Source organism: Xiphophorus couchianus, chromosome 14 (genome assembly GCF_001444195.1).
Source record: "Xiphophorus couchianus chromosome 14, X_couchianus-1.0, whole genome shotgun sequence".
Taxonomy (NCBI): domain Eukaryota; kingdom Metazoa; phylum Chordata; class Actinopteri; order Cyprinodontiformes; family Poeciliidae; genus Xiphophorus; species Xiphophorus couchianus.
Window position 1 is genome coordinate 2,085,888 of NC_040241.1, and position 22,559 is coordinate 2,108,446.

The 22,559-nt window shown below is 39.3% G+C and overlaps 1 protein-coding gene across 7 annotated transcripts in view; it reads right to left on the minus strand.

Annotated features, from left to right (window-relative positions):
- The window catches only part of nrxn2b (neurexin 2b), an 811,562-nt gene that overhangs the window by 461,589 nt on the left and 327,414 nt on the right, over window positions 1–22,559 (minus strand). For 6 of the 7 annotated variants that reach the window (XM_028038131.1, XM_028038134.1, XM_028038130.1 and 3 more), the window contains one exon: window positions 9,041–9,064. The exons of the other annotated variant lie outside the window; for it this stretch is intronic. In XM_028038131.1, coding sequence (XP_027893932.1) covers window positions 9,041–9,064 — 24 coding nt within the window. The remainder of the gene's footprint in view (window positions 1–9,040; window positions 9,065–22,559) is intronic. 7 annotated transcript variants of the gene reach the window in all.

Genomic DNA, 22,559 nt, shown 5'->3' on the forward strand with positions numbered 1-22,559 from the left:
TGCATTGAATGTTTGATTGCAGAGGGAGTCGACGGTGCCAGGTTGGAATGAGGAATCAAGAGACTCAGACGTAAGCTGAAACTATGAGATAGTGTTAACAGACGTGCAGAAACAGGACTTACCATATTCAAAATTCTGGGAGGCTGTGTGTTAAAGCTCAAACTAAATCGTATAGTGTTTGAAATACTGAGTCTCTATAATCTGATATCAATAGAGCATGAGTAATCCAATGAAAAAAAAGAAGATGTTTTATCCTGGATTTCACTAAGAGGTGTGAGAGCCACTCTGCTAGCAGCGCACACAAAGCTCAGAAGATGAGACGAAACAACTGTTCTAAATGTCACAGCAACCTGTTCACTAATAGTTCAATAACTACCTGGGGAGTGAGAAAAATCAGATCTGGGATACACTCGAGGAAAGCGTCTCTCCTCCACTCATCGGATAAAACAGCAATCATTCCGAATAAAAACCTATTCTCTCCACATTCGGCTCATTACAATGCAGGCAAAATTGCGGTGCTTGACGAGAATGCAAATAAGTATAATTTAGCTAATTTTGCTGTTGCTCTGCGTTGTCATTTTACATCATGACCGTATTTAGCATTAGCACCACCAAAACAGAGCTTTCAAACAACACACACAGTCGAATGATGTTGTCTGATTTGGGATCATATTCGGTGCTTTTGTCAATTATTCATACTTTAATCATACTAAAACAGCTGGCTTCGCTGAAAGGAAAAAGTGCTCTCATCTCTGATTTAATATATAATGATATTGCGTAAATGTATAAACTCAGCACTCCCAGGAGTTATGCACATCGACGTTTTGCTTTCCATCGCATCAAGCAGAGACAGTATTACAGATATCACGACGAGAACGCAGAGAGGAATTTTCTACTGTCTTTGGACAGAACGTGTCAATTTAATTTCAGCACGTTTAGCTCACATGTTACAAATTTTACATTTTCTAGACCAGGAGTCTTTAACTTGACTCTGGCTTAAAATGATACAGAATCAACTAATGTTTTAAAGTGGCAGTATTATGTATTTTCCAAGCACATAGTGCCATTTTATAGCACAATCAAATAAGTAGTGGGCCCTTTATTTGTAAAGAAATTTTATATTATATATATTTAAAATAGCTTCCTTCAACATGGCTCCTCTAGTAACCCTTTAACAACGTTTTTACCAGTGTTGCCCTGAGAAGTAGCTCATATTATGAGCTCAGCAGGTCCACCAGGTGTTTGCTAATTGCTGCTGGCTAGTCTGAAGGAGCTGAGTTGGGGAGTCACTCTGTGAGGCGGAAGCTCGGAAACTGCAGCTCTGAGGAGGAGCTGTGTCTCAAAGGCGGAGCTAGATCCACCAAGGTGCTTTCCACAGCTGAATGGTTGCCGTGGGAGATAAAAGGATTTCTCAAACATGCATGACAGAATCAAGGCGACACTCCTGGTATGTTTTTGAAGAGGGGTTAACATTAAAACATTATGTAAATCTGAAAACAGCCAATTTTACATAGTGCTTCCCCAGACATCTCCATCTGCTTTTCTGCAAAAGTTTCTTTTTTTTCCTTTATTTTAAAAACCTAAACAATGAGGTCCTTGGAAAAAAAAGACAAAACATTACCTGAAGTTGTCTCTCTCTTTTTTTTTTTAAGACTATGTAACATTTTGTCACCTTCCTAAAATAATGGCCTCACTCATTTTTTTTCCCCAAAAGATGATTTAGTCCATTATTTTAGGAAGGTGACGATTTATGGCTCTAAACAAGTCTTATTCAGCTGAACTGAAGAAAAATTAGGCTCAGAGTTCTTGACAACATGTAAACTGTTTCTGTCCGGAACAAATGAAGGCATTAAAAGTTCTGAAGTTGATGGCTGAAGCCAAACTATAGCAACTGCACTCCACAGATCCTGAATCCTCAGCTGAATCATCAGTTTTGATTCCCAATTCCTTTCGCCATTTTGTTTTTTCCTTCGTACTTCCCTGATTAGCAGGGCAACCCATTTTTATGTCTGCTGTTGGTGAATAATAGCGATGATACTGGCCAGACGCGTCTGGCGTAAAGAATCTGCAGTTTGCAGAGCTGCTATGTGGTGGTTAGTGGGGGGTCACAGATGGGGCTGCTCAGCGGGACCGACTCACTTGTCCTATCGTCATGGTGGAAACCTCACCGGCTAGGGAGAAGAAATGCGGGGCATTATCAGGATGGTTGCAATTTTTTCCAACACATTTATTTGACTTCAAATGAGCCACACGGTCGTCAAAAAGAAGAGGTTTTCGAGGGAGTATTGAACCTGGAAGGCCTGGAGACTAAAGCGTCGACTAAAAGTACTAAGGAACTGCTAGTGGAACGTTTCGTAGAAAGACGTTGATCTCAAGAGCTGGATATTATCAGAGGGATTATGAGGGAGAAACATTGACAAACTGCCAGACATCTATTAAATTCAACAACAACAAAAAAAGACAATTAGAAATTATCAGTAGTTTTTTTAAAAATGTTTTTCTTTCTTTCTTTCTTTCTACTATTTGTAAATCTGCTGCCTAAAAGGTTCAAACACAGACAGATCAGTAAATATGGCCTGGAGGAATCTTATTTATGAATTAATTTACGATATGATCAAAGACTGGAGCAAAAAAAAAACTCCCCGCAGAGAAAACTGGGCAAGGTGCCAAAACAACAGAAACCTAAGAGTCTGTTATTCAAACCACTAAAAATCACTTTTCTTTATTAGATCTTTACACCTGGTTTACACCCAACTAAACGTCCTGCTGACTTTAATCGTTCTCCAGGGGTTTTTTTGTTACCCAGAGTCTCTTTGCAGCACAGAGAATCTCAGACCTCGCTGCTCTGTGCTGAATTGAGACTTACCCAGATTTAAGGTTGACACAGCTTGAGACGTCAAATCATTTAAAGCTGAGAAGTTCACCAAATCTCCCGCTGCTGAAACGATTCTTAGATCAGTCGATTTCTTGTGTGTTCCCTCCTGACAAAACATTCTTTGCAACAATATGAAAACTTGGCTAATATGATGGATTAGCTTCTCGTGAATGAAAAGAATGGAAGGGTGTGATTCCCACCGTGCAGGTGGTTAGCCCTGTCATGACCGACACACACACGCGCACACGCACACACACGCGCACACACACACACACACACACACACACACACACACACACACACACACACACACACACACACACACAGAGTTTACCTAGCTGACTTGCACACAGTCCACTGTGCATTAGGATACTCCCACCTTCTCCACTCTGCTGATCCTCAGAGGCCCGGTGAAAAACTTATGTGCTGACTACGGCCAAATTGAAAAGAAAAGAAATCAGCAAGCACACTAATAGGAGGTCCCACGAGCACAGCCGCGACTTCACCGCTTCTATATATGGATCAGAACGAAGCCAGGTAGTTTCTGGGGCTCTGAGCAAGTACGAGAGAAAGCACTAAACCTTCCTTTGGCTCCAGGGGGGAAAAAAAACAACAAAAAAAACAGTTTAATTTTGGCTCCATAGCGACATGACGAGCTTTTGCTTTTCTGGTAATTGATGCGTACAAGGACTGACTTTGATGATGTACGGAGGAGGCAGAGTTTCATGAAGAAAAATGTACATTTTCAGTCCGTTTAATGTCACTATTTAAATTTAAAGTCTACATTATCCTCAAAAAATAACTAAATAACTTATTAAAATGCTTGAAACTTTTACCAAAGTCTTTATAGTTTTATATTGGTGAATGATGATAAGCTTTAGTCAACAACTGAAATCCCCACATAAAAACTAAACTTTATGAAATAGACCTTTGTATAAAGGAATATTCCCAATATGCAGGTTCCAGGAAAAAGGCTAAATATATGGCAATAAATCCAGACCTAAAGTGTTTCCTGCCCTGAATCAGACTTTGTAGTTCGACCACAGTTTTAAAAAAAACAACACATCAGCATATTTTGGCCAGAACTTTAAGGCATAAAGTAAAAAAATGATGCATTTCTAAAAAAAAAAAAAAAAAGTTAATGAAAAAAAACTAATTCATTTACAAATTTAAAGATGCAGCTTAAATCCAAAACTTTGTGTAAAAGGCCAGCAGTATTTATCTTGTTAAGGGTTTAATGTTTGTATGCCTTACTTTAGGACTTTTCATTAATCTTTAGCACCCTGTAAAACCGCCTGTAAAAACTGCATGGCTGGCTGCCAAGTAGGGCAGCCTGAAAAGCCCAATGAGGACACCTGGAGACGGCGGTCAGTTACCATGGAGAGCGAACAAGGACTGGTGGACGGATGTCATTGCTGACCAAAGAAGTCCTACTGATTTCTTACGCGGGTCAACTTGCTGTTTGGGCATCAAGAAATGTGAGCAGATTGCTGTTGAAGGAAGACTCTGCCGCCAAAATAAGTCTGTTTTGTTGTTTATATCTTTTCTTCTTTTTTGGAGGGTTTTCTAACTACAGCAGCAAAGGCCCAGAAGATTTAGATTGCAAACCGTTTTCACTCAACCAGGAAGTTTGTTGCTGGAAGGAAATGAGGCTAGCATCTCTCAAAAGATGCTAAAACAACATAAACACGCCTCAGTTTTGAACAGCTTTTTGCATGTGGAAAATATGGCATGTAGCAAATCATCTATACCTTCCTCAATAATCCATAATTATTTTTTTTTCTTTTTTGGCTTCATAGTTTGAAGTTCTTTGTGTAGTTGCTGACTAGCTTTGCCTATTGGTATTTATCTTTGCTGATGAGCCTTGTGTCTTTAATGTAAGAAAATCTCTAAGCCAATTTAATATTTAGCTAGCTAAAGATCCCATTTGATCCTATTAATCAAATGGGATCTTTCATTTGATTAATATAAATAGCTTGAATTTGTAGTTCTGTTCTAGTTGTGCTAGCCACTCAAAGCACTTTACACTGCAGCCAATCACCAAAGCAAACTCATTAACACACATACATTCACACACCGATCGGAAGGCAACCTGAGGTTAAGAGCTTTGGCCACATCAACATCAACATCTACCCCCTCATCCAAAGTCACTAAGTGTGAAAATTACTCTAAAAATCTTTAAAGACAATAACAAATATATTTTTAAAATCTTTTCTTGTTTTCTTGTGCATCTTCTATGGAAAAAAGTGTTGTTTCCTCAATGATTAATGACTTATTCTGTTAATATATATGAAAAGTTGAGTCCAACTGAAACATGCTTCTTGAAATGTAATGTAATCACTTATTTTGCTCATTTGTACCTGATTGGTCAGGTTTGTACACTTATGTTTCACATGCACTGCAGAAAAGGGTTGAAATGCTTACCTGGTAAATGGATCACTTATCCTTACAGCGCTACACCTGCTTACTTTCATTGATCTTTAGTGAGGAGAATTGAAAACATACACATTAAGTATTCATAACCGTTCACATTTTGTAGTAACCTAAGAGTGAAGCCGCTACAGACGAGCTTCCCATCAGAAAAACGGGTCTCATTGACTTTGATAGGTGTCTGGCAGATTGTCAAAATTTCCTAGCTAATCACAAATTATATTTAAAGCATACCGGGAAACTAAGCTAGTATTTCAGGGATTCTAAAAGTATTCCGGACGCGACCTATCAGCAACAGCTAGAGGGGGAGGGAGGTGCCTAAGTGAGGCCCAAAAGGCTTAGCAGGTTGAAGGGTGAACGGAAACTGTTAGTACTTTTGTAAGTAAGGGAAAGTCAGACACAAAAATGGTTGTTAGTACAGTTACAACAAAGGTTTCGTTGGAACAGTTGATTAGTAACACTGATTCGGTTAATTTCACCAATGTGGTCAGTAAATGTGAGGATTCTTTAAAAGTCCTCTGCAATTTGATTGCACAAACCAGATCCAGATTTGAACTGAACATGTTATTTCATGTGGAAGGGGTTTGTTTCGTTCAAAAAGAACCAAAAATGTATCCATCCAAGTTAACAGGGTGACACACAGCCCATGCACGTGGGAGGAAGTATGGAGGTGGAGGACAATTCTTTTGGACACAACACATATGGGTTAAGGAAAAAAAAATATATATATATATATATAAAAAATAGGAAAAACAAATCAAACCCACTGGCAAGATGCAGCAGAAATGAGCTCGTAGGGACGGAGGATGGGGGGAAGGGGCTTCATTTAATTTCAGGGTTTCTTTTCCCAGACAAATGGGAAAAGAAACAGAGCTCTCATTGTTAAGGCTGTTTGTGATATTCAAAATCACAACATAAAAAAAAGAAAAGAAAAGAAAAGAACCCATCAAGACACGTGTGCAACTGACTGACACGTGCTGGGCTACAGCAGCACTTACGCCGTTTTAATGGCGCAAGGTTGCTCTAGCCAACTGTTGCATGCAAACAGATTGGAAGGTTACAATCACTGGATACTGTCAACGCGTAGGTGGAAGTGGGACAGGATGGGGTCAATAACCACGGATGAAATAAACAGGAGAGAGAGGTTTTTTTAAAGAATAGGGAAAATCCAGAGGGGAGATGAGATAGCCCTGCGTTTGGTAAATGGAAGGGTCGGTATTCCGATGGCATCGATCGCCGTCGTGAGTTTAGGGCTTTTCCGATCGCCTCTGCCACATTTTCACGACGGCGTTATAGGCTGTGCGCTTGTACTGCTTCGTAATTTCTCTCAAAATTCAGTAGGAAATCACGAAGGCATCATCAAATGTACATGCTTCTGCCTTTTCCCTCAATTCATGTCATGATGGAATGGTTGAATTTAATCCTTCCAAGATTTTTCCTCTTTTTCTTACCAGAGTAGGAAATCTGTCTCCCCTCTATATTTTTTTCCCTGTGTCATTTTCTTTCTTTTTTTTTTTTTTGGTAGGGAAAGGTGTGAGGTCATAATTTGTTTTAGTAGGTTAATTTCTAAAATTAAACATACGTAGTAATAATAATAATAATAAAACAAATAAACATAGGAAGAAAAGAAATAAAAAAACAAACAAAAATAGGGGTATGGCTACCACATTTTATGGTCATATTAAATATATTGGAACAGTTAATATATGTATGCATATATGTTATCCAGGATACATATATATATATATATATATATATATATATATATACATAAACATATATTCTCAGTCTTATCCCTATTTAAAAAGAATAAGGACAAAAAAGGGAGAAGCCTACCATATTCATGCAAGGGATGAGGGATAAAGTGTACAAATATAAGTTAATGTTAGTGTTAGTGATGGGCAGAGCACACACAGCGTATACATATTTATGTTTTAGGGTCTGCATCAATGGGCAGACAGTTTTATTTAAAGACGGACTTCGCAGTGAAAGAAAGTTAGACCAAACCGCCTGAATGGTGTTGAGATGTTAGCACACCTGAAAAAAAAACACTTTTTTTCTTAACTTTGATTATCCTTACATTTATTTTAGGATGGTTTTTTTTTTCCTTTTTTTTTTTCCTGTAAAGTGTTTGCATAGTGGCATGAGTATGTTCCTCACCATTGAGAAATCATGAGATCATGAAGCTATGGCCAAGGACTCCACCCTGACATGAGGCTGGTTTTACAGCAAGAGCTTTAAGCACTAAATCAAATGCTGTCAATACTCTTCACGAACCATAAACCTCACAACAACATCCCAAGATAATACGCTTTGCTATAACATAGTAAACATGTTTTACTTTGGCAAGAAAAAGAATAGCTGTGTTAAAATGGTCTACTGGTTCACTATATTATACACTATTTTACTTTAGAAAATTTTACTTTCCTATCCTCGGTAACATACAGTAGAAATTTATCAGGTTGTACAGCAATTTACAGTTACAGCTAAAAACAATCTCTCAAATTATTAGGGAAATGTTTAGTGTACTCAAAGTACATTTAAAGCAGTAAACAGAGGCGTCATACTAAACCTAAAATGCTAGCTGTCATTTAGGCAAGCTGTTCCTTTTGATTATCTGCACATGTCTCTGTTTAAAATATTCAAACATTTTTTCAGGGGCTAAAAATATATATATTTAAAGAACACACAGTTCTGTGAAAAAGTATTTAGCCCACAGTGGTTCTCACCTTCGAATGTTCCAATGGATCTGATGAGGTTAGACTTCATTAGGTTTATCTAAAGGGTCTACTATGCTTTCTAAAGCATAGTAGAGGTGTTAATATATTTTTTGGGAAGAATCATGTGGTGTATATATCACAATATAAGATACCACAATAATTCTTGTCAAACTTGTTTTTATTGTTCTTTGCATCTTAACTGGGAGATCAGCACGTAATTAGGAGGCTTGTGGCACTGCTAGAGGCCACAATCATTCCACAATTAAGTGAGCGAGTAAATGACTAAATATTTCATATGCAACTGATGGCGTTCTGGAGCCTAATGAGCTCATCTTTTTTGGAAAAAAGACGCAAAAAAATATTTCTGTTCTCAACTTTCTTTCCTTGGAATAGTCAAAGTGTGTATTTTCTAGAGAAATTAGCTGTGTAAGCTCGCCTCAAAGGGTTCCTCTAAAAAAAAAAAAAAAAATCAATCAATAAAAAAAAAACAGGAGGGGAACTAGGGTTAACAAAAAAACCCATAAAATTATTCTAATACAAAATTGCAAAAAAACAACAACAAAAGAAATAATATATATATATTTTGCATTATGTTCTTTATTTCTTCATACGGATAGTGTTTGAAGTTTAGAAAAATAACATTAAAAACACAAAGGAAATAAGAGCAGAAATAAATATGTATATATATAAAATAAAGAACTAAAGACATACAATTAAAACAAAAAAAATTTTTTTGTGCAGACCTCTTTGGATGAAGACATTGAAAATTTTAGGGAGGGGAAAATAAAGGGTAGTAAAAAGAAATCTGTTACACATATTTGTATAAGTTTATACAAAGAGAGGGCAAAAAGAAAAAAAAAAAGAACAGAGGTGGAGTTTTTTAGCTACCTTGGAATTGATGGAAGATTGGACTTTGAGTTAAGCAAACAGAATAGAAAGAGTAACGGAAAACCCAGGGCAAACCAAAGTGTAAGACAATTAGAATGATATCTACCATATAATGCAGTTTGTTTACCATAGCGTGTCCAATGCCTGCGTGCTTCAGGAGAAAACAGGGGGGAGGAGAAAGAAAAAAATAATGATGAACCTTAAAAAAAAAACTCAAGAAAACATATCCTAACCCCCAAAAAAGTGGGATAGAATTGCCGGTAGCAAAAGCAGCGTCTCAGTTCATAGACAATCTGAGGCTAAAGAAAAAAAAAAAGTAAAAGAAAAATATAGAAAAATACAACCTAGAAACTTCTTCTCTCCTATATTTCTTTTGCTTTAAAACATCCAAATAAAGAAATAAAGAAAGCAACTGTAAGTGCCTAGTTGTTTTAAAGGGTCTCCAACACAAAATCATCCAAATAAATAAATGAATAATAAAGAAAAAGGATAGGATACAGTACATTTGTTAGTATGTAGGTCGCAATTTAAGTAGAAAAAACAACAGATGGCACACATTCCGTGAATGACACAGTGTTAGTTGTTGAAATCATAAGAGGTAAAGGAAAATAAAAATTCACTAACGAAAAGAATCAAACTGGAAAAAATCTGAAGCTTGTTAGTAAGAGAGACAAAAGTTAGCAAACCAACCTCCACGGGGAGGCGCGTGGGGGTGGGTGGAGAGATAGGGCTTCGGGTGGTTTTAAAGGGGATGTTTACGTGGAATTGGGAAGGAAATGAGGGAGAAGTACATCAATATTAGTATCCACGGTGACAGACTGATGTGGCCAGCGGGGCTCTCTATTAAGAGGGTCTAGGTAATTTCTGCGAGGCCTTCGTTTTGGTGGGCACAGTCAATTATTGTAGATGACTTACAGGGAAGTGAATATAGCGGATGACAACTGCAATACATGAAACAAGAAAGTGAAGACGTTACGGCATCGCACAAATCTGCAATTATCTTGAAAAGCTATAGGTTGATCTCAAGTGTGAGGTTGCGACGGCGCCGAGTTAATTCAGAGGTTTCCTGCAAGGAAAAAGACTTCAGGAAAGAAAAGTGGCTGCTGCATTCTGAAAGGAAAAGAGATGTTAATTAGTTATTTGTTAAAAACATACACATATGACTGCACTCACAAATAAATCATAATTATAACACTTTTTAAGTGATTTCCTATCAAAGAAACATGTTGCTATCATTAGATATGTAAACATTACATGTCTTGTGTAACACAAATTATACACACAACCTAGTAAATATCAAGTATCACCCATGATGATTGTCTTCTGCAGTGTGGAACGTTGTTCAGAATGAAAGTAATCCTAAACGTCGGCATTTTTTCAGGCTTTCCTCTGTCAGATGTTTGTAAAACTCCTACAGCAACAAAAAAAAGTTGCTGTACAAAGACCCAATAAAGTGGCTTGTTAAAACGTAGACTTAAGGCTGGGTGAAAAGTTGAGGCGTTACTAAAACGCTGTTACATCCCAACAGAATTCGTACACTTTCACAAAGCTGGAGTAATTTCATTTTTGAAAAGAGCAAATTCATATGCAAGTGACTGCGTGTGCTATAATTATACACGCAAAGCCCAAGACGCTTGCAGCCATCTTTACTGTAACGTTTATTCAAATGAAATAATTTTAGGAAGTCTTACTGCATAAAATCCCAAAGCAGGTCTGTTTAAATTCATAAATATTCATAATTTGTTTTTCTCACACGTAATGCGACAAACCGCATGAACCATGTGCATAAAAACAAAACAAAGCTACCAAATTTTGATTAGAATTGGTGTTAGCAGGTGCATTTCCATTGACCATGTAATTGCACAACTTCACATTTCCAAGATTAATTTGCGTATATAGAAACACGCCAATTCTGAATAAACTCTTGTTTTTGATAAAACGCTGTGTCTGTATCAAAATTGGTTTATTTTGCAAAACTGCAATGGAAACTCTTTTTTCCCCCCATCACACTAGTCATCTGATCAACAACCAGATGTTGCCACTGGGGAAAACCATGAAGCAGATGACAGGAAGGAGCAGGAGGATGATAGTGCGGCATGTTTTTTAGCGACTTATCGCGTGAACAGAGTTAACCACATGTGATTTTTGTTGTGTTTCTCATTTAATGGAGACACTGCAGTTGCAAAGTTGTGTTTTCTGACAAAAGCGAAATACTGACAAAGTGTTGCACACATTTCTAATGGAAGCACATCATTCATCCTAACTGTGGGTTAAAAGTATAGGAAATGAGCTGCAGTGACAGTGATAAGCAGCTATTTAAAGTGCTCCTGCCCTGAATTATGCACAGCTTCAGAATTTCAACCAAATAAAGCTTCAGAAACTTTTCGAACTTGTTTTGAAGTTCGGCGCTGCGGTCAGAAGCCTGTTCCCGGCCCGAGATTCGTCTCTGCTTTATGTACATACAAAAGGTATGAGCCAGTGTGTGGGAAGAATGCGTTCCTGCCATCTGTGTGGGAGATTGATCTGAGCGGTGACATAAACAAACCGGGTCCCCAGGAGGCTAAATGGCCAATGTTAAACTTTGCACACGCCCACTGCTTGATGCTTGGTCAAAGTGAAGAGCTGTCAGCCGTCACCCACTGTCTCTAATGATGCCTCTTAATCCATTAATTAGCAGAGAAAAAAAAAAAGGATCCGTCAGTGGGTGTGAATCTGCATGTGAGCACTGCAATTTGCTTCTGTGCCTCCGAGCTGCAGAAATAACAGCCTGTGAAACGAACAAATGGACATGACAGAAAACCTGACCAGCCCAAAATCGTGAAAAAAAGATTTGCTGGCTCTGACAAACGGGACAACAGAAGGTGGACTTTCAAACCGCAGAAACTTTTAGTTGCCTTGTAGGCCGGCTCTGTTTGAATTTTGGAATGGCCTCTCTGGACAATCACTTCTGTGAGAAAATGTTACATAAAAACAGTAAAAGAGTTAGTCAGAATATTCAGCCAAGAAACACGACTTAAGTTTTAGAATATAATGAATAGGTGTACTTTAAGAAGAAAACAAAAATCTGGAGGTGGCGTTTGAATTTAGGCATCTACAAAATCAAAGGCCTGTTATATACAGTTGAAACAGAAATCTGACACACACCAGAGAAACATCCGGTCCTGAAATCCATCCACCGACTCCCTGTAACTCAGAAAATAGACTTTAACATAATTCTGCTAGTTTATAAATCAATAAACGACTTTGTTTCAAAATGCGTTAAAGACCTGTTGTCGTATCAACCTTCCGGGCAGGCAGGTCTTCTGGTTCTGGTTCTGCAGAGTAGACCAGAATCAGAAGACCTGAGTGGTCTTTCTTACTGTTGTTCCCAACAACAGTAAGAAAAAGAATGGATGTGTTTTGTTTTTATTCCAGTGTATACCAGCTACATTTTTACCGAAGGCCTGAGACTCATAATCACTCATGAAAAAGTCCCTTAGGCTGGAGATCAGTCATGCAGAAAGTTTAACTTTTGTTTTCCTTTATTTTTCTGTTTTCTCCCAAACCACAGGCAGGAGGATTTTGTATCTATTCGGTTTAAAGACTTTCTGTCATGACTTGGAGTGTTCAAGGGCGCAGGAAGATGTGAGGGCAAAACTCCCGCACGTCGGACAAAGGAGAAAGTGACATCTTCAACAAGGGGAAACCATGTGTGAATCCCATTTTATACTTCTCGGAATGTAACTCGAGAGCGCGCAGGTGCCAGGCGTGCGGTCGGTTACGGCGTTTTTAGGAACAGGCTTTTGTGTGGATCGAAACTATTCACGTCAAAAGTTTAAAGAAGCAAAGAATTGGAGTCTTTTGGGTCAGAGAAAGGGCAATTTTAATCACACTGTCAGGCATTCTAGCGGGTTTGTAGAGTTAAAGGCAAAAACGATGAAAGCGTTTCGCGACGGCAGGAACCCCGCAGACATTGGATTGCCTGTTTTTTGAGACAATATACCAGAATAACACCTGCAAGTAAGTAGCTAAATCTGGTAAGTGATTCCAAGGAGAGCAGGAAGTACCCTGCAGCTTCCTCATCTCTCCCTCTAAGCCAACATATTTGGCGCTCCCCCCCCCTGCTGCGACCCTTTCTGTAATTGACCCATGTGGGAACATGAAGACTGGGTATGCTGATGCTACTGATGGCGGATAACGCTCTCCCCTGTGCGGTAAACAACCACGGGCCAAGAAAAACAACTTTGTGTTGCATCTGTCTCGAATACCCCTCTCCCAGGGAGAGGAATCTTCAAACGTTTGTAGTGAAGGATCCCGCCAGACGAGAGGAAAGAGAGGAAAAAGAGAGAGAGGAGAGGAGCTAGTTATAATAGCACAAACACTGTAGGTGTGCGAGCTAGCAGGAGGCCGAGGCGGACTGGAAGAAGATGCAAAAATGATGACTTGTTGAGTCGCTGATCTCTTTCACACCCCTCTCAGTGGCCTTTACTGAACTGTGGCCACAAGCGAATAAGCAGAATAAATATTTAATGACAGAGCTGTGAAGATGATCAATGGCTGGCAGAGAGGAGCCAGGATTCCCAGGCCGGATAGATTTATCATTGTAGCTGGGAAAGTCCAGAGATGGATCGCCGTCCTCTCGCGTATCTCCACTTTGAGGCGTGAAAGTAAGAAATGAAAGCCACCTTCTGTTATTTTACAATGGCAAGTAAATGTCGCCCGCTGTCAGGTGAACACCTAGCAGTCTGAAGGTATGGTTAGGAAGATATAACGCATCCGTGACAGCGCAAATGCAAGTGTCTGTGTCATAAACAGATGCTTGGTGATGTATTTATGCTTTTGAATGCGTGACCCTGCCTGACGGCGCTCTCCTTTGAATCAGAAAGGCTCTTTTAGCTACATTTGCTTCTGTGTACATTCCACCAATCTAGCATTAAGCCTCGTCTACCTCTCTGCAAGTCTGGCAACATTTAATGGAAGCAGGCAGACAGGCTTCAGGTGCAAATATAAATGCCACTGCAATTACGGCGGGAAGAAGTCGGCAAACAAACAGCACAAGGGTGCGCACAGATGTAGAGCTGTTAGAGTGTGTGAATGAATTCTGCAGCAGAACGTTTTTGCCTGCTGCAGTGTACTTGTCTGTTTCTCATCCGGCTCTGCAGTTTCCCCCCCCCCCTTCATTTCTCCTACTTATTTCATTCTGGATTTCATTTGTTTCCCAAAGAAATTCTGAGAAACTTTATGGATATTCTGGATAAAGTCAAAAGTACTGATTTACTTGGCTCTTTTGTTCAACTGAAAGCTTTATTCAAGCTTTCAGTTGAATAAAGTTTGACATCGGTTTATGCACCAGCTCCTTTGTGTCTCTTCAGGTCCTCTCTCTTTTTTCGCTCCCAATAATCTTATGCCAAACAAGAAACATACTGGAACAAAACACGTACAGTAGAAACAGATACATCTACAACTTGCAAATTATAACGTTAAAAACTAAATTGATGCCCATCGGTGGCAGTCTTTCAACAGAAGATATAATTTCAACTGAAATTAGCGCTTTGGCATTAGTTTCCACTAAATAGTGTTAGTGCAGTGCCTTAGCGTTAGCGGTATTAATGTTTATGATAAGTGATTTAGAGTTAGCGCAACTGACCTTTTAGTTAGCGGTGCCCATGACTCTATATTTTGTAATATTAGAAATAATTTATAGATCTTATGTGACAGAACTTGTTTTGTGCAGATTTGGATTCCAGTTGGTGAGCTCATAGCAGCTGAACATGAATATGCATGTTTAAGAGAGCTGCTGCTGTTCATTGTTTGGATTTTGTACGATCTGGTGGAAACTAAAACTTGCAACAATAGAGGAAACTCACAGAGGGTTAAAAGATATGCTTCAAGAAAACAAGTAAGTGGAAATATCTAAGGAAATGTCCAGCAGTCATATTGCAGACTGTACGGTATGATGTTAGTCTCTTAATTAGCTACCACAAATGTGATAAGTTAGTTGTTGTGCCCCAGACTTAAAACTAAATCAGGCAAAATGAAAGACAGCCTTTTTTCTCTCTCTCACTCTGTGGTTTTATAAGACATTTTAATTATTTAGATGGAAAGTCAGATTCATAATTCAGGATTAGCTGATTAAACATTGATTAAATGTTTTGACGGTTTTAAAGGGCCCACTTCATGAAGAACCATATTATAGTCATTAAGCTGTGATTACGTTAATACATTTTTTATCGTTTCTCCATATATGTTATTTAGTTTGATATCCACAAATATCACTTTACAAGTGAAGCTGTATAAGTTATCAACCGTTTGAGAAACAAGTATACCTCCTCGCCTGTGGTGGCGCTGCACCAATAAGTCCTGAAGAAAACACAAAAACCTCCAAAATGAAAACAACGAGCGCAACTTCCTTCTTTGCGAAATGTAAACAAAAAAACGGAGTGGCGTCAGATTTTAGCGGGTGTAGGATTCCTCTTTCTTTCTTTGGCAAAACACCATTTCTCCCGCTAATGCTAGATTTGTGTGTTTGTGTTGGTTGTATTTACCCAGAATGCCCCGTGCTACAGTCCGCTTCCTGCTTTTGAAATGGTTTCCGGTCTGCTTATGCATTCGAACCGCACCAGAGTTCACTTCAACCGAACAGAGACCCAAGATTTTGGGCAAACCAGAGTTCACGTTAGCGTTCGATTGCACATTCACATCTTCCCAAATGAACTAAATTTCTAGGCAAACAAAGGAGAATGAATGCACTCTAAATGTAGTTTTTCTAGTAGCAATCGTCTTGTGCATGGATGACTCCTTACAAAGAGTTGCCATAACATGATCCAATTGTTAAAAAACTGACAATGTAAATGAAATGTGAAACTGTGGAAAAACAAGCCAGTCATACATCTGTGGCTGGGATCCTTCAGACTTACAACTCAACATCCCATTCACTGTTTGCATAACAATAGGCAGAATGTCTCATTTTCAAACGACATCTTGTGTTTTCGCAAACACTCAATGCCTCTTTTTTTTTTTCCTTCTCGAGACCCGTTTCCGCCGCCAACTTGTCTTGTGCCGGTCCGCGGTCTCCATCTCAATCTCCTCCACAGTGTCTATCTCGCTAACATTTTATCACTTGTTCCCACCTGTTTGAATGCGCTAATGGCGCCGAGATCTGTTATCAGATTATAGGTTTGCGAAGCGAGGGGGGAGGGGGGGTGGATAAACATTAAAATGCCGGAGCAGGTAGTGGCAAATGAAGCTGATGAGAATGTGAATGCGTGCGGGGGTAGCGGGGAGGCATGCTAATGGGTTGAAAATATGATGCAAATTACCATTTTCCCACCCCACACCACACCCCCCGCCTCTGAAATGCAAAATCTACCAGTGATAAAATCAGACAGCTAGGATGGTTTTTCGGGGGGGGGGGGGGTTAAACACATGGTGTTTGTAGTTTGGGCTTGGAGCTGACTGGCTGTGATCAGGCAGAGGAGAGGATGCAAGGGAAGAAGAAGAAAAAACGTAATCCTAAAAGCACAGCCTCCCACAGATATATGACGACTGCACTCCCACATCCTGGCAGCGTGGCTGGAGCACATTAGGAATACTTAAAATGTCATTGGCAGTAAATTGAGAAAGGATTACAGGGGTGTTAGTGCGCCATTATGTTCATCAAACAAATCCCCTACCCATGCTTGTCTTAAATAGCAATTCCATATCATCATAAGAGAGCGTGCTATATGGGCTGCAAAGAAGATCTCTCTAAATAGTATTCTTTTGTCCTTTTTGGCTGGAAAAGCTTTGATCTTTCTCAAAACAAACACATGTTCCTGGACCTTCCACGTTAACAGAAGCTAACCTCCTACATTAACTTGTTTGATATCCTGGAGTCGCACTTTAAACGTGGAAGCTGCTCAGGCTGCCACCACTTGGTCGAGTGATTTCGCCCAACGTTTCTCGTCGAGGACCAGAACGTCGTGTCGCCGGCGTCCGGCTGGGAGCCTTTCATGCCGACGGAAAGGGTTAAACGCAGGAGCGGAGCCGGGAATGATTCACAACCGACGGCGTAGCGGACTCGGTTGCTAAGTGACAAATTGCCACCGACAATGGGGGGGAGGAGAGATAAAGTGAAAATGAGAGGGCGAGGGGGCAAGGGGAGGAGAGAGATGTGCGGGAGAAGAATTGATTGCCTCTCTCTCAGGAATGTCGGCTGCTTCTTGGACGGAGAGTTGTGTTAAAGGCGAGCTAGGCGGAGCGGTGTAATTGTAGATGATCATGCTTCACAGAAATGGGTGGAAAAATGCTCAGATTGCGTCTGAGACAGACAGAGAACGATCAACTAGCATTATCAGGGAATTCTTATTCTGACTCCGACATGAAGCAGGAAGGTGAAAATCGTCAAAACTCCTGCTTTCTCGGCCGCGTGGCTAATAGACAAGGTGGTAAACTCTTCATTTCCAAAAGGATAACATTATGTTATGGTATTTGATGCAAAGTGACCAGTGACAGGTACACACAGCCTGTGGCGAGAGGGGATTGCGTAACCAGGAGGAGGCAGAGTGCCTTGTGGAGAGTCAGTGTCTCCAGTGGGATTGGCTCACACATAACAGGATCTTTCAACACTTATCACACAATGTGACAGAAATCAAAGACAAAAAAAAAGAGAAACATTTTGTTCTCCAAAAGGTGCCTTTATCTTTTATGTATTAGTGCCGTTTTCTACGGTATCTCATGTGCAAAATTTCATGCATAACATGTTTTCCTTTTTTTTTTTTTTTTTTTACCTTTTTGTCTCAGGGTGCCTTGGAACTAGAGTGTAAAATAAACTAATTAGCTAAAGTGGCGCTGCTGCTGAAAATTTTATAAGTGTTTACTGTTCCTGTAATTAGGAAGCTTTAATAATGAAACACACAAAATGATTCTCCTTGATGAAAATTTTAACGCCTCAGCGGCTTGGTTGTGTCAATCTTTAGCTTTGACTTTCAAAACTGAAGAGGTTGAGTGGCGAGCAGCTCTACATGAATTTTTGTGTTGTAAATCTTTCCGAATAAAGGTTTGGACTGCCTGCGGTACTGTGAATTCAGACAAACTCCAGGTACAGGAGCCTCAGGAGATCAAAATGGAAATTAATAAACTTTGTAGATACGTCAACAAGGCATGGAAACCATATAAAGCTAACCATCTGTTGCTTGGGTTTGCATATATGAACAAAAAGCTGGGTTTAATTATTTCTGTCATAGCTTTGGACATTAGTTCAGCTTCAGTATAGCCAGACGACCATGACCACGACTCTTTTTAAAAATATAAAAATCTGGACACAAAACTGCTTCAGGAAAAATGCATCATAAGGTGCAGCAGGTGAATGCTGCATAATTTATGTGTATTTTTTTCTTAGCATGATCGTCAAACAGGGTCTCCTAGACGAGGACATTGTTGAAAAAAACATTCCAACTCCCAGTTTTTATCTGGGAGCAGAAGGTTAGTGTGTACTGACCGAAATGACAACAGGTGCTGCCAACAGCCAATGAAAAAGAGAGGCAGAGACTCAACTGCAACCTCTTTATTTATGTATTTTTTTGCAACTTTATTTGTAACTATATATTGTAAGTAGAGCCAGGAGTCCAACATGTTATTTTTGATTGATTAATTAGATAGATTCTAGCACATTAAAATTTTTACAGCACTTTTTTACAAACCAAGGGTCCGGCCAGAACCTTTGCACTGACGCGTTTCTGGTACACCAGTAAATCTGACGCACAAGTGACATCCACAAACAACAACGAGATTCATTTTTACTTCTGATGGGACGCTGGAAAAAAACTAGTGTTCCAGTTGTGCTAAAAGGAGTTAGCCTATTAACAAAGCTTTTCAAGCCTTAAGTAACATCTCAAAGCTAACCATGTAGCAGCAGCAGACGCTAATGTCAACGTCCACAATCCACATTTCTAAAAAAGTTCAATTGGTGATCAGGAGTTCCTGAAACTCTAGAAAGCTGAAAGAGTAGAATAACACTTTGCACCAATCAGATGGTTAAAGAACCTGAATGACAGATTAAAAACAATAAATATATTTGTCGTTGAGCTGACAGGTCTATTTAAAGAAAGTTTTTGAATTGAAAACGTCGCTTGTTGTGTCGATATATAGCTTTTGGATAAACTGAGATCAATTGCGATTAATTAATTACAGACCCTGCAATTAACTTGAAGGAAAAATAAAATCCCCCTAAAAAACAGACATTCAGATATTTTAGACTGACATACAGTGCATAATACATCTCAACATGTAAAGAACAGCTACAGTTCATTCTCTGAACATCTTATTACCGCCACCTACTAGCATGTTTTTTTTTTCCATCAAACTGTTGCGCTTGCGAGAGTTTGACACCTTCATTCGGCTCTATAGTTGGTCCCTCAGCAGGAGCAGCAGTGAACTGTTTGTCGCTCGGTTTTTAAGTCGTCACAGTGTAAACTAGTCTTTGCAAAAATCGATGGATGTCGTGTAGGATCCTCAGCTTAAGTGCTGGTTATCAGTTCAGATGTGTCAGATCTGAGCCAATCACAGGGCCGGTCTATTTGAGAGGAGTCTGCGAGAAACATCAATGGCTTGACTGATAGCCCCCCTCCCACCTCACCCCGCCCAACCCACCACATTGACAACTTAGAAGTAAGTGGTAAGTGAAGCACTGGCATGAGTGAGAAGATTCAATGTCAAGGGAGTAATAGCGAAAACAGTTCAATAAAAAGTTGTTTTGTGGTGAATTTTCAGCAGCATGCTACAGGCGAAACCACGCTGCTGTTCTGTCAGAGCAGCAGATCCTCTTTGTAGCCTTCCCCACTAGGGCTGATATGATACTATCAACTTTTTCTCCTCTATGTTTTTTCTGCTGTTATTCAAATGTGGTTGTATATTTAGAAAACAAACAAACTGGATGTACCAGATGAGTCAGAACATGTCAGTCAACAACATTCGAAAACGTCTAAATCGCATTTTCTTTCGAACTTTGTACCGTGGGAGATTTATCTTGTTGCCTCCACAGTAACTTTTTAAAATTTTTTTAGTAAAGATTAACATTGAATGTCACATACATGATTTATTGCATAAATTGTGTTATTGTCTGGAAGTGTAATATACAATTTGGATGTATTATGGGGCATTTCTTTTAGAAAACAGTATGGTATGAATAAGTGAAAGCCTATATAAACATACAAACATATTCTAGCCTTGAACAGCTATTTTGATGCCTGAACACCGATTGTAATAAAATTTCAGTAGTAGTTTAACTTTATTTGAGGCAACTATAAATCTAAACTGAATAAAATTATCTGTGGAGTTCCCCAAGGTTCCACCCTCGGTCCTCTCCTCTTCCAAATATATATACATATACACTAAGATAGAGTATCACAATTTGCCACAAAGTCTATCACCAGGAGAATACAGTCAGGTGTAAATATTCACTATTAAATTAAATTTTCTTTAGCTATTTAAAGATAAAACCAAAGTTTTAGTTTTTGGACAAAAACACCATAGGTTAAAAATCACCGCCCATCTTCAATCTGCCGGTTTAAAACAAGTTTAAACAGATTTATATTTGCTGTTTTCTACTCCTAACCTATTTTTTAATTCACTTTTAAACCTCTTTAATGTTACATTTCTTTCTTAATACATGTTGATTAAAAGCACTTGAAGTTGCCTTTGGCTGAAAGATGCTCCATAAATAAAGTTGCCTTGCCATACATAACTAGATGAAAACGTGAACGGCCGTGTATTGCATGCCACGTAAAATAACTCCAAACAGTAAGAACGGTCTAGTCAAAACCTGTGCACGCCACACTTCACAGTCAGTCGGTTCAATGATTATTCACCGTCTCATTAAATAATAACAGCTGTCCTGAAATTCAATCATACAAACAGAACAATTAGAGTTCAACTGTATTTTTTCATAAGGCAGCAAGCATTACGAAAAGGTCTGGGGAAAACCAAGCTTATTATTCAATAAGGCTGGCTTAGATTATACCAAGTTATTGTCTGCTGGAGGACATGCTGACCACTTTCCCTCACTCTGTTATTTTCTCCTACTTTCATTATTTTCAACGTTTGCTGCTATTAACTTTGCTCACTCTCTGTTTCTGTTTTTTTCCCCATTGGAAGAGAAACTGCACTCCACCCTGTGACTCTCTGTTTAGATGTGTCATATTAAGGGAGGGTGTCATTATCTGAACTACTGCTGCCAAAAACGTCCCGTTCTCCCTGGAGATGATACACAAAGACAATGAGTGTGTCTTTCCCAGGCAAAGTCACTGAAGGATTTTCTGCTCCGTCTTGTAGTACGATGCTGCCGGGTTCGTACGTCACAGTGTGCCCGTGTTTCCCTCTTACACAAATTCACTTAACAGAGTTAAGAGTTAAGTTAAATGATGAGCTCTAAGAGGGGAAGTCATGTTGCAGTACAACTGGGAAGAATTGGTTTCAATTTTATTCCTATCTTAAACACTTTCTGGATAATTTACTATTTGCTTTTTTAAAGTATCCATAAATCTTTCACAATCCTTTTTAAGCATAAAATAATCTGTGGTCATTTTTCAATTTTTATGCTATTGCCTCCCCGTTACGGTGTTTTTTTTTTTCTGCCTAGGGTTCCTATTCTGTATCTTCATTCTCCCGGGTTAAAATTCCTTCAAAAACAAGTTCTATTTATTCCAATCTCTTCCGCCAGATTTTCTTCAAAATTTGCCTGAATTTCGACCACAAGATGTCACTAAACGCCCAGCCTTATCAGCTTGGTGTCGCATACCAAACTATTGCTCCCGCTGGGCAGTTTGCCACGTGGCACAGAGCATGTGGTTGTAAAAATTGACCTTGGCACCAATGTCTCCGGTGGATGTTGACTTTGAGTTTGCACAGAGTCCACTTCATGTACACGTGGGCCTCAGTGGAGGGAAGCATGGCCGAGAACGTGGGAGATTTAAGCGCTTAAGTAGAAGACAACTGGACTTCTTCTGGTTTCCCAAAGATATTTCGTCTCTTATCGAAAATGCTTCTTTTGTTCCATTGAGTTGTAATCAGAACAATCTCACAGCTGTTTCTAAAAGCCTTTTGGTTTCTCACTACAACCAGGAAGATGGAGCACATCGCGCCAGTTCTGAAGTCCTTCCACTGACTCTCTGTGGCTCAGAGAATACTCTTTAAAATACTGTTGTTAGTTTATAAATCACTGAACGGCTTTAGCACCACTATTCATTACAAATGTGTTGATGTTGTCAACCTTTCAGACCTCTCGGGTCTTCTGGTTCTGCTCTGCATCCCCACAACCAAACATGGAGAAGCAGCATTCAGCGTCTGTGCATCATAAATTTGGAGCAAACATCCAGAAAACAGCAAAATTGCCAAAACACTGAGGCTAAAACCCCATCTGTTTAGAGTTGATTTTGATTCCCAGTAAATGGATTATTGATTAATATATTTGATCTATATTTGCTACATGATTGCTTGCTTCATATTTGGCTATTGTTTTTATGGTGTAAAATACTTGGAACTGCCATATTCATGACAAAATAACCTCGACTAGAGACGGCTCAGGGGCATTTTACACCAAAATACATTTCCTTCTGGAACACATCTCCTTTTTGAATATCATGAACATCGCCTGACTTACAGTGCATGTTCAGGCATCTTGAAATTTTACC